Below are 16,985 nucleotides of genomic sequence, written 5' to 3'. Positions count from 1 at the left end.
CCAGTCAACATTGTCAAAAGCTTTCTCTAAGTCTACAAATGCTAGAAACTTAGGTTTGCCTTCCTTAATCTATCTTCTAAGATAAGTCGTAGGGTCAGTATTGCCTCACGTGTTCCAGTATTTCTAAGTAATCCAAACTGATCTTCCCCAAGGTCGGCTTCTACCAGTTTTTCCATTTGTCTGTAAAGAATTTGTGTTACTATTTTGCAACCATGACTTATTAAACTGATAGTTCGGTAATTTTCACATCTGTCAACACCTGATTTCTTTAGGACTGGAATTATTATATTCTTCTTGAAGTCTGAGGGTATTTCACCTGTCTTGTACAGCTTGCTCACCAGATGGTAGAGTTTTGTCAGGACTGGCTCTCCCAAGGCTGTCAGTAGTTCTAATGGAATGTTGTCTACTCCCAGGGCCTTGTTTTGACTTAGGTCTTTCAGTGCTCTGTCAAACTCTTCACTCAGTATCATATCTCCCATTTCATCTTCATCTACATCCTCTTCCATTTCCATAATATTGTCCTGAAGTACATCGCCCTTGTACAGACCCTCTATGTACTCCTTCCACCTTTCTGCTTTCCCTTCTTTGCTTAGAACTGGGTTTCCATCTGAGCTCTTGATATTCATACAAGTGGTTCTCTTTTATCCAAAGATCTCATTAATTTTCCTGTAGGCAGTATCTATCTTACCCCTAGTGAGATATGCCTCTAAATCTTTACATTTGTCGTCTAGCCATTCCTGCTTAGCTATTTTGCACTTCCTGTCGATCTCATTTTTGAGATGTTTGTATTCCTTTTTGCCTGCTTCATTTACTGCATTTTTATATTTTCTCCTTTCATCAATTATATTCAATATTTTTTCTGTTACCCAAGGATTTCTACTACCCCTCATCTTTTTACCTATTTCATCCTCTGCTGCCTTCACTATTTCATCAGTCAAAGTTACCCATTCTTCTTCTACTGTATTTCTTTCCCCCATTCCTGTCGATCATTCTCCCTGAAACTCTGTACAACCTCTGGTTCTGTCAGTTTATCCAGGTCCCATTTCCTTCAATTCCCACCTTTTTGCAGTTTCTTCAGTTTTAATCTTCTGTTCATAACCCATAGATTGTGGTCAGAGTCCACATCTGCCCCTGGAAATGTCTTACAGTTTAAAACCTGGTTCCTAAATCTCTGTCTTACCATCATATAATCTGTCTGAAACTTTCCAGTATCTCCAGGCCTCTTCTGTCTATACAGCATTCTTTAATGATTCTTGAACCAAGTGTTAGCTATAATTATGTTGTTCTCTGTACAGAATTCTAACAGGTGGCTTCCTCTTTCATTTCTTACCCCCATTCCATATTCATCTACTGCATTTACTTCTCTTCCTTTTCCTACTATCGAATTCCAGTCACCCATGACAATTAAATTTTTGTCTCCCTTCACTATCTGAATAATTCTTTTATATCATCATACGTTTCATCAATCTCTTCATCATCTGCAGAGCTAGTTGGCATATAAACTAGTACTACTGTGGTAGGTGTGGGCTTCGTGTCTATCTCGGCCACAATAATGCATTCACTGTGCTGTTTCTACTAGCTTACCCGCACTCCTATTTTTTTATTCATTATTAAACCTACTCCTGCAATACCCCTATTTGATTTTGTATTTACAACCCTGTATTCACCTGACCAAAAGTCCTGTTCCTCCTGCCACCAAACTTAACTAATTCCTACTATATCTAGCTTTAACCCATCCATTTCCCTTTTTAAATTTTCTAACCCACCTGCCCGATTAAGGGATCTGACATTCCACGCTCTGATCCGTAGAACGCCAGTTTTCTTTCTCCTGACAATGATGTCCTCCTGAGTAGTCCCCACCCAGAGATTCGAATGGGGGACTATTTTACCTCCAGAATATTTTACCCAAGAGGACACCATCATCATTTAATCATACAGTAAAGATGCATGCCCTTGGAAAAAATTATGGTTGTAGTTTCCCCTTGTTTTCAGCTGTTCACAGTACCAGTATAACAAGGCCATTTTTGTTAATGTTACAAGGCCAGATCAGTCAATCATCCAGACCCTGCCCCTGCCCCTGCACCTACTGAAAAGGCTGCTGCCCCTCTACAGGTACCACATGTTTGTCTAGCCTCTCAATAGATACCCTTCCGTTGTGGTTGCACCTACCACATACAGTACGGCTATCTGTATCGCTGAGGCACCCAAGCCTCCCCGCCAATTGCAAGGTCCATGGTTCATAGGGGGAGGATAGCAAATTATGTTAAAGAAAATGATCAGTTATCCTTACACACACAGCGTTTTCATTAACTTTAGCAAACACTGATCAGCACTCCTCTGGATGGAATAATATTTAAAATAAGAGAAAGGCAACCACTCACCTTAGCAGAGCAGTACATAAATTCACACACACAGATACCCAAATACATACTCCTGCAGTGACTAATTGTTGATTGTCTATTACTGAGAGCAATTGCCTGGGCAGATTGAAGTGGGATGAAGGTAGAGAAGGATGCATAAGATAAGGAGGACATAGTGGGATAATGAGAAACAAGTATTTCAAAATACGACTCACAGTGGCACAAGAAGACGAAAGGAGCTCTGAGGCTATAGGGAAAGGGGGGAGGGAAGAAGGAAAGGAGAAGAAGGTGGAGATGAAGAAGGAGATGGGGAGAGGTGATGTTCTTGCTATTGGTGGTTGGTTCATTTGATGTGAACAGATGTATTTGTGGAGCCATCTGAGAACTGGAGACTGACATCTATGGAAGGTGGTTCATTGAGCTGAGAAGGGCCAGGCGAAGTGGATCTGGGAGTAGGTGTTGAGGAAAGAGCAAAGGTTGTCCCTTTCACAAGTTCAGATCTTGAAAATGTCATCAATGAACAGTAACCAGGCAAGTGGTTTTTAGGTGTCGACTAGACATATGATATTAAAAATGACCATTAAGATACCATAGCAAACTTTATTATATGGCAATACATCTTGTGCTTTATACACCTATTGTCATACAATCCCCAAGGTTAAGATGTTCTTCAAATGACTGCAAGATCACAATTCAGTTCATTCCACACATACCTAGCACCCCAAAAAATTATTCCATATCTTATAAATGTTATGAAATACGCGTGGTATACAATTTTCTTCACCGTTAAATCTGTTACTTTGTGTAGTACCCACATTGCATTAAATAAACTATTTAATCTCTTCAGTAAACTGTCCACATGGTCGGTACATTGCAAGTTTTTATTTAAAGTTATCCCAAGAAATTTTACAGAATCAACTGTGGCCAATTCTTCACCTGAATATTCTATTTGCGATATACATTCAGTAGTTTGTTTGGTCCTGAAGTGTATGATTTGAGTTTTTTCAAGATTTAATTTCATATCATTATTTTTTATCCATTGTTCAACTTCTTGTAGAGTTTGTTTCGTAGTCCATACTAATTCTTCAGTGTTTTTGGAGCAGACTACAGCAGTTGCATTATCTGCATAAAGTATTGTATCTGTATTTACTTTGCTAGGCATGTCATTTATGTAATATAAGAACAGAAGTGGTCCTAATATCGAGCACTGGGGCACGCCTGCTTGTATTTCTTTCCAGCTAGAACAATTTTTCTCTCCCTTTTGATGTATCACCACCCTTTGTGACTGTTTTTGAGATAAGATGAAAACCATCTTATAGATTTTCCATGGAAGCCATAGGTACCCAATTTTTGGAGCAGTAGCTTATGGTTTACTGTGTCAAACACCTTTGAGAGGTCACAAAAAATACCAGATACACTTTGTTTGTTGTTGAGGCATTTACTTACTTTAGAGATTAGTTTATTTACAGCTTGTAAAATGTTTCATCCCTTCCTAAACCCATATTGGTTATTGAGAATAGTATTACCTCCTTTATTGTACTTTTCTAATTGATTACATACTATTTGTTCAACTATTTTAGAGAACACTGGGAGTATAGACACTGGGCGGAAATTTACTAAATCATCTTGTTTTCCCTTTTTGTAGATTGGACAAACTTCAGTATATTTCAGTCTGTCTGGAAAGCAGCCCTCATCAAATGATTGGTTTATTATTTTACAGAGTTGAGGTGCAATGCTGTCACTTCCTGCCTAATGATATTTAGTTGGGAAACTGTAACATCCTCCATACAGCCAGGATCATTTGCTGTGTGATTTTCTGGTCTTGGATGACCTGAAGAGAGACATGTATGGACATCAGAGTCAATGGGATGAGGAAGTGGAAGAGAGGGTGCGGTTGTGGACCAGGCAGTGACCGATGGCATTCTATGAAATGGGAATTGATAATCTCATCTTCCAGTGAGATAAAATGTATTATGGGTTTGGTGATTACTTTTGAATCAAACTATTCCATGGTCTCACTGTGGTGTGGGTATTTAGTTTTCATATGGCTGCCCCTTACATATCAAAAACCTTAGCAAAGCCTTTATTGACAAATAAACACTCCTTCCAGCTCATCCAAAAACATACATCCCATGACATATCCTCTTGTAACAACAGTAAACCTAAACCAGCCACTGATCAGCACTCCTCTGATCACCCAGTATCAACCTGGCCTTGAAAAGCTCAACTGTATCCTTCACCAGAGTTTTTACTGCCTCACATTGTGCCTCGAGATGAGGGATACCCTAGCCAAAATCCTCTCCACCTCACCCACAGTAGCATACTGCTGCCCACACAAACAACCATATATCCATGTGTATCCTTACTCCAATCCTTCATTCAAACCTGCACCTCTTGGGTCACTTCCTTGGGGTTCACCCAGGTGCAAGACCTAATCCACACACACACACCCATCCATCACCTTCAACTGCAATCCAGGCACAGGCATTTTCTACCTAGAAAAAACGCAGCACCACATTTGAAAGCAGCCATGTTGTCTCAGTTATGCTGCATTTACTGCACAGCATTCTATATGGGCATGACAGTAACCATCTCTCTACTCACAATCAAACTGAAGCAAATCGCAAACTTGACTATCCAGTTGCCAAACATGCTGCACACCACCAACACAAATGACTTCAGCAGCTCCTTCACTATACAGGCCAGCTGAATAGTAACTTCCAGCACAAGTTTCTCTGAACTACACAGGTGAGAATTGTCTCTTGAGCATACCCTGCACTCTCGCAAGCCTCCTGGCCTAAATCTCCACTCACCTGTTTCCTACTGCCACACCTTACCTTTCCCCTTCTCTCTTCTGTTCACATCTCTACTTTCCTGTCCAGATTGTGTACTGACATCTACAACCACTCTTCCTTCTATTCCCCCACTCCAAACATCATGTGGGCAAACCTCTCTCTTTCTCGCACCCATTTCTGTCTCCCTCTCCATCTCCACCTTTCTCTCCTTGCCTTCCTTCCCTTCTCCCTCTGTCACTTGTTTTATCTTTTGTACTGCTTTTGTGTAACCACTGGATCATCTATCAAAAACAACTATGTCCCACTGACCCACTACATCCTCCTTGCCTCATGCATCATTCTCTATCCTCTCCCCACATTCACCTGCACAGACAACTGTTCTAAAAAATTGATGATAAACAGGGAGTCTTGCTGCAACTGCAGGATTGCATGTTTGGGTGTCTGTGTGTGAATGTGTGAACTTTTACTAGAAAAAGAGCAAGAACTCAAAAGCTGATGCAAATATTGTTTTCTGTTACATGTTTCTGTGCATCATGCATTGGTCTACTACAGGTGAATGTTTGTTTTTCCTTTATTTTGTGTTATCTGTTATGTTTACTACATAATTTGGAGAAGAGGGACCAAGGGGGTACATTAATAATTTTCTTTTCCACTACTGGAGGTTCTCAGTTTCTTACTGTATGTCAGATTGGAGTTTGTTGAAGACTTCCACAGTAGAACATATACCCCAAGCCTGAACCCCAGACGAAGGGGCAAGGTCTTCAAGGAAATTGGTTTTCTCGATATCTTGAGTGAGCATGCCATTTCTTTTGTTTTGAATGTGCACCAAGATTTTCTCGATGTTTCACAGTATCAGACAGCACTGACAGTTTCACCTCTGGGAGGGAGCTCAAGAAGCAGAAAATGATGCAAAAAGGGTGTTCAAGCAGTGGCTGTCTTTACTGGCAGCATACTTCTATGAAGAGCTCATACAAAAGTTGGTTTCCCACAGTAACAAATATCTGGACATTGGTGGCATACTATGCAGGGAAATAGTTTGAGAAATACTCTTTCTTGTAAAAATAAATTTTGTCCTGAAAAAAATGTTTTCATGAGTTTTTTGCCAAAACAGTACTTCCTCTCAGACATGGCTTATTTTTTGGATAAAAACATACAGTGGCATTGTATGGACAATGCATGCACTAGTTATTGATGTATACAATATGAATAATAATGAAACTAAACAGTGTATATACTTCCAGTTGCACAGTCCATTCTAAGTCTAGTAGAAATGAGTAACTAGAAATGTAAGAGACACAGGAGAACAAAATGAAAAAGACTAGAACACTTTGGTGACTTTAGATGTGGCATGTGCCTAGTGACCACCTTTAACATTTCTGTCTTGTCTTGAAGGTAGTATTTCCACCTCATTCACCATTTTCCTCTTCTTTTATTCTTTTCAGGCCTTTTCAATAGTAATATAAAAGCAAACTTCTACTCTGAGATTCTGGTTATGTGACCAGCCCAATGTATCCCCTCTTCATTAATATTTCCACAATATTGTGTTCATTGTAGAACAATTATAATGGGTAAAAGAGAACACAATAATGTCAAACGTTATCACATACTTTGATTACTTTGTACTTGAACCTGTTTTTTACTTTTCTAAATAATTGTGTTTTAATATCTGTATTTCTTCCCAATTTATTCCATTTTGATTCCACAAAATAATGGTTTCTTCAATTCTTAGATATATGCAGGGAAGTTCCAGAGAGAGGAAAGCAGATATCAGGAAGGAAGACAAAAGGAAAATACATTCAGTTCAATTGTTCATCTAACTCCATCTTTAACTATCAACATTTCATATTTGTTATAAACTGTACATCTCTAATTCAAATGTATACTGACAATTAGCATATGTTATGTTTAATTTTCAGAACATGCTGTGAGATTGTTGAAGTATCAGCCAGGTTCTCTCTTTCATGAGATACCAGTGACAAATCAACTGCTACAACAAGCAGGCAATTACATAGCACAGCTAGATCTTGCCATGCAGGTATGTGAAAACTACCTGCCCTTTAATTAATCATGTCTCAAGAAAAATTAATAAATTACACAGATTGATTCACCTCAGATATTTCTGGAACCATTTAAAATATTGTAATTCTGTTTTCACCCAGCTGAATTGTGAGAAAGTCCTCACTAAATGACATATATAGTCTTTTCTCATAACTGTATTAATTATAGAGAAATCAACTTTGCTTTTTCAAATGGAACTATATTAATTCCACTACTACTACTGTAGTTTCAAAAGAGATTAATTCAACATTATTTCAGTCTTCAACATCAAATTACTACTTTCAGAGTCATTACAATTCAGAACTTAGGATTTATCTGTTTCAGACATGAAAACAATTGTTGTCTTGTGTGCAAGTGTGTGATTTCATAGCCACATGAGACAGAAACAGGATGTTGTAGCACTGTGATACCAGGGGCACAGATTCTGTCTACGTTATTCATGTCCACCAATCAATGGTCAGTTTGAAAAAAAAATAAATGTATAATGAAAACCAAGAGAAACTGTGTATACTACTACTTAAAGGGTAATACAGAACTTATGCAAAGAGAACAGATGAATTGTACAAACTCTACAAGAATGAAGATTCAATGAATCTGAAAAAAAATTCTACATCTACATATGTCCTCTGGAAACCACCGAGAAGTGCTTGGCTGAGTGTATGTTCTGTTTCATTCACATACAGTGTGTGGGAAGAATGCTTGTCTATGTGCCTTTGTGTGCACTGCAATTAGTCTGACCTAGTCTTTGTGATCCCTATGGGAGAGCCACATGCATTCAGCACTTTCTATATCCATCACTTCCTACATTCATCACTTAAAGTTGGTTGTAGAAACATTGCAAGCAGGTTTCCCCAGGATAGTTTGCATCTATCTTCAAGTGTCACAACACTGTCCTGTGAGTCAAACAATGTGACCATTCATGTTGCTCTTCTTTGTATCTGTTCTACATGTCCTGTCAGTCCTATACCTAAGGGTCCCACATGCTTTAGCAGTATTCTACAATAGGTTGCATGAGTGTTTTGTATGCAGTCTCCTTTGTAGACTGCATTTCCCTACTCTTATACCAACAAACCACAGTCAGCCACCTGCTTTACCTATGACTGAGACTATAAGAGCATTCCATTTCATAGTCCCACAAATTGTTACAATCGAGTATATGTATGAGTCATAGGATACTACATATTTTTGTTTTGTGAAGTGAACTATTTTATTGTTAAAACAAATTTTGGGCTTGCAGCCGGTCGTTGTTCAATACCTCGCATGATATTTCAACTGGGCACCTGCCAGTCATCTTCAGGTGAGCTGTCACAGACTGGCAAAAATGTCCTCCGTTCTGCAGTATATAGTGCACTGTAACTATTGTGCACATGCATCGAAAACTTGATAGATGGACCACACTGCCTGCCAGCAGCACCCTCCTTGGTGGAATAGCAGAACTCAGTCGTCCCCTGTGTTGCTGTTTGCCGCGGCCATTGGTGCACTCTTTCATCTTCGATTTGAGCAAAAAGGTTAAAGAACTTAAAAGCTTTGCTCTTTTACCATGCAGCTTCTCGAAAATTCGGATCTGTGAGGCCATCTCCTCCCCGTAAAGGCATCTGATGTGAATTTTAAAATTTTCCCGGCGAATTGATTGTTCAAACAAATTTTGGGCTTGCAGCCGGTCATTGTTCAATACCTCGTACAATATTTCGACTGGGCACCTGCTAGGCATCTTCAGGTGAGCTGTCGCAGATTGGCAAAAACATCCTCTGTTCTGCAGTATATAGCGCACTGTAACTATTCTGCGCATGCGTCGAAAACTTGATAGATGGACCACACTGCCCGCCGGCAGTGCCCTCCCTGGTGGAATAGCGGAACTCAGTTGTCCTCTGCATTGCTGTTTGCAGCGGCTGTTGGTGCATTCTGTCATCATTCAGGTTTTAAGTTCTTTAACCACTTTGCTCAAATCAAAGACGGCAGAGTGCGCCAACGGCCGCCGCAAACAGCAACGCAGAGGATGGCTAAGTTCTGCTATTCCACCAGGGAGAGTGCTGCTGGCAGGCAGTGTGGTCCATCTATCAAGTTTTCAATGCATGCACAGAATAGTTACGGTGCGCTATATACTGCGGAATGGAGGACATTTCCACCAGTCTGCGATGGCTCACTTAAAGATGACTGGCAGGTTCCCAGTTGAAATATCATGCAAGGTATTGAATGATGACCGGCTGCAAGCCCGAAATTTGTTTGAACAGTCAGTTACCCGGGAAAATTTTAAAATTCACAACTGCACAATTTTATTTTTCTGACTATTTAGAGCAGGTTACCTCACTTTGTGCCACTTTGAAATCTTATCAATATTTAGCTGAATAACTGTGCAGCTACTTTCAGAGTTCATGATAGATAACTGAATCATCTGCAGGAATCCAAGGCTACTATTAGTAATGTCTGCAAGGTCATTAATATACAATACAATCAGCAACTTTCTTAAGTTACTCCTACATTTGTTGATGTCCCTCCACCCAAGATAACTTGCTGCATCGTACCCAAAAAAATCCTCAATCCAGTCACAAATTTCACTTGATGTTCAATACAAACATACTTTTGATAATAAGCATAGATTTGGTAACAAGTCAAATGATTTTTTGGAAACGAGCAATACTGCATCTATGTGACTTTGTTGTTCCACGGCTTTCTGGATGCCATGTGAAAAAAGAGTGAGTTAGGTTTCATATGATTGATGTTTTCCCAATCCATGCTGGTTGCCATTGAGGTGGTCATTCTGTCTGAGCTACTTCAATATGTTTGAACTCAGAATACCTTCTAAGATTCTACAAAAAATAGATGTCAAGGGTATTTTACATTAATTTTGTGTGTCAGATGAGAACTAACTTGGTGTACTCCTGGGTTTTCCTTTGTAAAGGAACATTTGAAAAAGGAGTTAAGCATTTCTGTTTTAGCTTTCCTGCTCTAATTTTCAGTTCCTGTCTTGTCCATGACTGGCTGGACAGTAACTTTGTTTCCACTAACAACTTACATATGACCACAATTTTTGAATTTTTGATAGACCATTTGACAACATTCTGCTACGGTAGTCATTGAAGGCTTCATTTACTGCTCTCTAAAGATCCAAACATGTTTAATTCTGTATCTCTCTGTCCATAGCCCTGTGCTTTGTTTTACATCTATTATGCAGTAGTCTTTGTTCTTTTAGAAATTTGTTTGCAGTGATTATGGAGGATCTCTCCCATCATGAGTTGTACTACTGGGTATGTATCTCTCCACTGCATGGTCAACTATACTTTTAAACTTGAGCCACAGTTCCTCTGCGTGTTCCTGTCCTGAGCTAAAAGTTTCCGGTTCATTATTGAGCCATGACCCTATTGCTTCTGTATCTAGTTTGCTGAACATATAAATCTTCCTATTTGTTTTAGTTGCCATTTGGTTGTTATTGCTGCTACAACTGCCTCATGGTCAATGATACGAGTTTTGAAGTAGAAATCCTCAAGAAATTCAGGTCTATTTGTTGCCATTAGATTAAATACATTTCCATCATGAGAGGGGCTCTGGACTATCTGTTACAGGTAATTTTCAGAAAAGGCATTTAATAAGGTTTCACACACACCACTACCAAAATTGTAATTATTCCAGTTGATTGGTGGATGATTAATGTCTCCTTTAACAATTGCAGTATGTTTGGAGAACTCTTGTACTAAAGAGCTCAGGTTTTCTCTGCAGCTTACTGTCACATTTGGAGGTGAGTCTGGTGGTCAACAGAAGGATCCAGTAGTGTGCCCATCCCTGATACTCAGACTTACCAAAATAATCTCCCATGCAGTTTCAATTTCTGTCTCAGTGTATTTGAATTTCTTGTATACTGCAACAAATACACACCACCGCCATTTCCCATTTGCCTATCCTTTCAATATACACTAAAATTTTTCCCAAATATTTCACTGCTGTCAACTTCATGTTTTAATCAGCTTTCTGTACTCAGTATTATGTGAGGTTCACTTCTTTTCAGAAGTGCTACAAACTACGGCACATTGTTGCGAATGCTTCAGCAATTAAGCACTAGGATTTTAATACTCTCATCTGAGGGAGGCATTTCTTTGAATCTTACACTGGTACTATGGGGCCCCTTGTAGTTATTGTTATCTATAATGGATTAAGAGTTGTCTAATCTAGAAATTCCTCGTGTGCACCCCATATACAGCCAGTTACCCGTGTAGCAGCTTCTGACATGTAATGTGGACACCTGATGCATTTCGGGGGACCCTACAGGTCTTAACCCTCTGGCAAAAGTCTAGGAAGTCACAGCCTAGCTCATCACAGAACCTACCCTGTCTCTGGTTCATGCTTTCCACTTGGCTCATAACCAGAGGGCCATGATCTATTCTGGAGATAATGCTGCAAATTGTCAACTTCGCTGAAACTCCATGACTAAGGACAGTATTCTCAACCTTCTCTGCCAGTCACTGGAATGATTCAAATATGACCTCAGAGGTCAGATGACAGGCATGGTTTGTCCCAAAGTACACCGTGATCTGCAGGTGGTTACATGCTGTTCCCTCAATGATTGCCTGAATAGCCTCTTCAACATGTCGAATGCGGCCCCCAGGTATTCACAATGAGTGCACAATGTTCCTTCCCATCGACTGGTGCCATTTCCCTAAAGGATTTCATTACTCTGTGTATGTTTAAGCTGCCAGTGGTTAACTCATCCTTACCCTTTTGGTTTTTCTTCCCCTTGACATAGGACACAGCATGTTTTCCAACAGATGAAGTGAGTTTCACTGGATCAGGTTCTGTTTTAGGGAAATGGCAGACAGCACTTCAAACTTGTTAGTTAGGGGCATTGGTGTAACATCCTGAGTTATCTCTAGTTCCTGTCACTTCTGTATATATTTTGTTCAGTTAGGTTAGAATTTAATGGGTCCTGATAACTTTGCTGTTGAGTGCCCACAAAGTCAAACCACCCCCACCTAGAATTTAATCACAGTCAGAATTTTCGTAAAATTGGATATAAGACACACAACTTGGTTAGTGAAATGACAAATGTATATCTCGTTCTATGCTACACATCAGTCTATTGTGACAGTTGTATTTTCATGTTAAATTTCGTTGGCTTTGCCAACTTACTAGCAAATTGTCAAATTCCAGTGTAACCTACACCTTGAGCTATGGTAGAGGTCAGTCAGGCAAGACATCTAGTTTTTGTCATTCACCTGTGTTGGCTTCACTGAAATTATCACACTCCAACCTGACCTAGGCCTCAGGCTACGGGTCCACATGAGCCTTCTGTATTGCCAGGCAGCTTTGAACCATAACGTAATACTATTGTGTTGGGTGATGTCAATTCTTAACAAACTTATGCTACTAATTTAATGCTACCTTTTGTTGTTCTAGTAACGAACAGAAACACTGACTAATTTACATGTACTTGGAATAATTTATGAATACATTTTCCTTTTGTGTATAAAATTCTTGCCTGGTGTGCTACTTGCTTTGAGAGATTGATGTTGAGTTTGTGTTATAGTGATATTAACTATTAATCCTTTGTTTTGTTTCAATACTGTGTTTCATTAATTGTGATAATTTTTGTGTATCATTTTGTATTTTTTGGGGGTTTTTCTGCTGCCGCCAGTTTTCTGTTTTTCAATTTTTTATCACTATGGGCATCTTGAGTTACAGAGGCCAAATGATGTTTTTGGTAACATGTTTTCTTAGTTCTTGCAAGTTTTGGCTATGTGTACTAGTATCGCCTTTTTGTACTGCTAATGGTTCTTGGCCTTTTGTATTGGTAGCAGTCCCTTTAAGTTGGGTTATAGAGGTCAAGTGATATTTTTGATAAGGCTCCAGTTACGGATGGTTTGCACTAATTTAATGTTCTTTGTATCTTTGAAACAAACTGTTGTATCATATTTCTCTTGATGTAGCCTTGGGAATGGGTAATATTATTGGTTGCTGTTTTGAAAACATGTTTGTGTTCACATTGAGCTTACTATTACACTATTGGTCATGGCTGACATGTGGTATCTGTGGCTCTGTTCAATCAGTTCAGTCATTAAGCATATATAGTGTTTTTCCGTTCACCACCTAATAAGTAAGTCAATAACCAAGCTGGCCAGTGTGGCCGAGTGGTTCTAGGCGCTTCAGTCTGGAACCGCCTGACCGCTCCGATCTCAGGTTCGAATCCTGCCTCGGGCATGGATGTGTGTGATGTCCTTGGGTTAGTTAAGTTTAAGTAGTTCTATGTTCTAGGAGACCGATGACCTCAGATGTTAAGTCTCATAGTGCATTTCAAGCCATAGATAATCGATTATCTTCTGTGACAAAGTGTCAGCATTGTAAATTGAAATAAATGAATGTGTTATTAAAGGACAGAGCTAGATATTGTGTACACATTTTGTCGCTTGTGATAATTTAAATCATTTGGTCGTTCCAATTCATTAGGTGCTTATTTTCATTCTTAGTGAGTTTGAGATATTTTGGAAGATCTGATTTTTATTCTTGACAATTTTTAATTTTTGGTTTTCATTTGTAGGTATGGATTTATCTATTCATATGAACATGGACGATTTAAAGGAGGTTTTAGATGTAGATACGTTGCCTACGATTCTTTTCTTGCAATTACATGGGCTTATGGCTGATAATGTTCATTGTGAGTACGTCGAACTAATGCAGCTGATTAGTGTTTCACCGCGTCGTACTCATGATGAGGTGTATCGAAGTTCTGGTGTTTAATTCGAAGAGGAACATGTTTTGAGAAATAGAAAGTGGCCTTGAGAGATATCACAAAGATGACATACTGTTGGTGTTTGAGGTATCCTGTGTAGTTATGTGTTCATGAATGTTGCATGAATGAGCTTACCTTTCTTGAATGGTATTCTTTTTGTAGGGAAGCTTGTTTGGAATATTAAAGCATAGAGTGTCACTGTCGAAACATGGGGTCAATTCTAGTGTCTGATTCCACCCGTCGGCTTTCACCAATGACATGTGACATTATTTTGTTTGTGCCGCAGATTGTGGTCAATGAAACTTAAATGATTTCTCTGGATTTCCTCGTTACACGCGTATATTAAAAATTCGTTGTACATTGTTTTGTTTTCATATCGTAATTTGATTTCGGCATCTTTTGTTGATGAAAGTAGTCATGATTTTTAAGATATTGGTTTCTCATGCAATTACTTTTCATTATGGGTGAGTCAGTTGTGTTTACAGCAAAAATTGTCCTTAAGAGAATGACTGTCCATAAATCAACTACAAGATTTTTGCAATCATTGGGCATTACTGCAGAATTTTGCAAGTGCCATGTTTGTGGAAATTATATGGTTTTGACAAAGGTTCCATCATCACGAACTTCTGACAAATACATATGGAGGTGCAGAAAAAATAATGTATGGAGGTCTATATGCAGGGGGACCTGGTTCGAAAGATAGAGGCTGAATTTAGAAGTAATAGTCATGTTAACCTACTAGTTTTGCTATCAGTATTCCTGTAAATCTGTCATGCATGAAGCAGGAGTTTCATGTAGCTCTGTAATTTACTGGTTATCATTTTGTAGAGAAGTCTACGGTTAATTTTTAGAGTATAGGGGATCAATTGGGGGGGGGGGGGGGGGTTTACAGTTCAAGTAGGTGAGTCACATTCTGGAAAGACAAAGCATGAAAAAGGGGCATGAGGTTGTTGGGCTTTGGGTTTTTGGAGTGGTGGTTTCTGGAGGGGATTGTGCTGATGTATTTAGGGTAGTACCAAACCATACAAAGGAAGTGTTGACATCTTTAATAGAAGAATATGTGGAAGAAGGTTCCATGGTCATGTCGGATGGGTTTGCTTCATACAAGGGATTGTGTTAAAGGGGTTATCATAATTTGGTCATGAATCACAATATTCAGTTTAAAGATTACAAGATGGGGGCATGTACCAATACTATCGAGTGGTATTGGGGGGCTGTAAAATCTATTGTCGGATGGGGAAAGAGAATGATTTCAGTATTGCAAGGTCATTTTGATGAATACTGTTGGAGGAAGAGTATTCCTAAACGTTATTGTGTATTTTTTGTACTTATGAAAATATTCAACAAAATGTGCAAGTCTCGTTTTGTTAGTTAGGTGTTGGTGGATCTGATATTTTTCTCTTATTTTACGTTGCGTTTTTTTCTGTTACTGTACTGTGGGTTGTTACTTTTTTGGTTTCTCTGAGAGGAGGTTTTTCTGTCATTTAATATTTTTTTCATTACAATGGTGGGGTGAGGGGTGTTGCTGTGTCTTGTGCCCGGGGGCGCTATGTGATTGACTTGTGATATCGTTTTTTTATTATTATAAAATTTTGCTTCTGGTTGAGGGCGGGTGGTAGGGAAGAACTGATTTGGGTGGTGCCTCTTCAGTGCTTGGCAGTTTGTGAGTCTTATTAATTTTTTGATTAGTTATTCTGAATTTAGCGTATTTCACTATAGTTTGACCTCCTAACATTACTGTTTTTGTTATGTCCTTATTTTATTCTTCTTGTCAGCCTAGATAGATCTTTCATTCCTTTGGAAGTTCATATGTGGTAAGTTTCTTTTTATGTAGCCACTGTTATGTTTTCCTTTTCAATGTTTTTACTATACTTCTCTTAATTTAATTTTCATTCCTGATGTGTCAATTTTAGTGAGTGTTATTGCTCCAGTTACAAATGAAATGTGATTTGTTTAAACTTTAGATTATGCTGGGTATACATGAATTATCTAACACGAATTCTTTACAGATGAATGGAAAAACTGGTTGAAGCTGACCTCAGGGAAGATCAGTTTGGATTTTATAGAAATGTTGGAACACGGGAGGCAATACTGACCCTACGACTTATCTTAGAAGATAGAGGAAGGGAAGGCAAACCTAAGTTTCTGGCATTTGTAGACTTAGAGAAAGCTTTTGACAATGTTGACTGTAATACTCACTTTCAAATTCTGAAGGTGGCAGGGGTAAAATACAGGGAGTGAAAGCCTATTTACAATTTGTACAGAAACCAGATGGCAGTTATAAGAGTCAAGGGGCATGAAAGGGAAGCAGTGGTGGGGAAGGGAGCAGGGTTGTAGCCTATCACCAATGTTATTCAATCTGTATATTGAGCAAGCAGTAAAGAAAAGAAAAGAAAAATTTGGAACAGGAATTAAAATCCATGGAGAAGAAATAAAAACTTTGAAGTTTGCCAAAGACATTGTAATTCTGCCAGACAGCAAGAAAGGAAGATATAAGATGAACATCAACAAAAGCAAAATAAGGATAATGGAATGTAGTCAAATTAAATCAGGTGTTGCTGAGGGAAATGAGACACTTAGAGTAGTAGATGAGTTTTTCTATTTGGGGAACAAAATAACTGCTGATGGTCGAAGTAGAAAGTATATAAAATGTAGATTAGCAATGGCAAGAAAAGCGTTTCTGAAGAAAAGATGTTTGTTAACATCGAGTATAGATTTAAGTGTCGGGAAGTATTGTATGGAGTGTAGCTGTGTATGGAAGTGAAACATGGATGATAAAATAGTTTGGACAAGAAGAGAATAGAAGCTTTCGAAATGTTGTGCTACGGAAGAATGCTTAAGATTAGATGGGTATATCATGTAAATAATGAGGTGGTACTGAATAGAATTGGAAAGAAGAGAAATTTGTGGCACAACTTGACTAGAAGAAGGGATCGATTCATAGGACATGTTCTGAGGCATCAAGGGATCACCAGTTTGGTATTGGATGGTAGTGTGGAGGGTAAAAACAATAGAGGGAGACGAAGAGATGAATACACTAAGCAGATTCAGAAGAAT

The 16,985-nt window shown here is 38.8% G+C and overlaps 1 protein-coding gene across 6 annotated transcripts in view; it reads left to right on the top strand.

Annotated features, from left to right (window-relative positions):
• Window positions 1–16,985, top strand: part of LOC126191013 (hydroxylysine kinase) — a 196,353-nt gene that overhangs the window by 144,135 nt on the left and 35,233 nt on the right. For all 6 annotated transcript variants that reach the window (XM_049931700.1, XM_049931703.1, XM_049931704.1 and 3 more), the window contains one exon: window positions 7,072–7,190. In XM_049931700.1, coding sequence (XP_049787657.1) covers window positions 7,072–7,190 — 119 coding nt within the window. The remainder of the gene's footprint in view (window positions 1–7,071; window positions 7,191–16,985) is intronic.

This window comes from Schistocerca cancellata, chromosome 6 (genome assembly GCF_023864275.1).
Source record: "Schistocerca cancellata isolate TAMUIC-IGC-003103 chromosome 6, iqSchCanc2.1, whole genome shotgun sequence".
Lineage (NCBI taxonomy): Eukaryota > Metazoa > Arthropoda > Insecta > Orthoptera > Acrididae > Schistocerca > Schistocerca cancellata.
The sequence above is the reverse complement of the archived record's forward strand: the minus strand, read 5'-3'. Positions and strand labels throughout refer to the sequence as shown.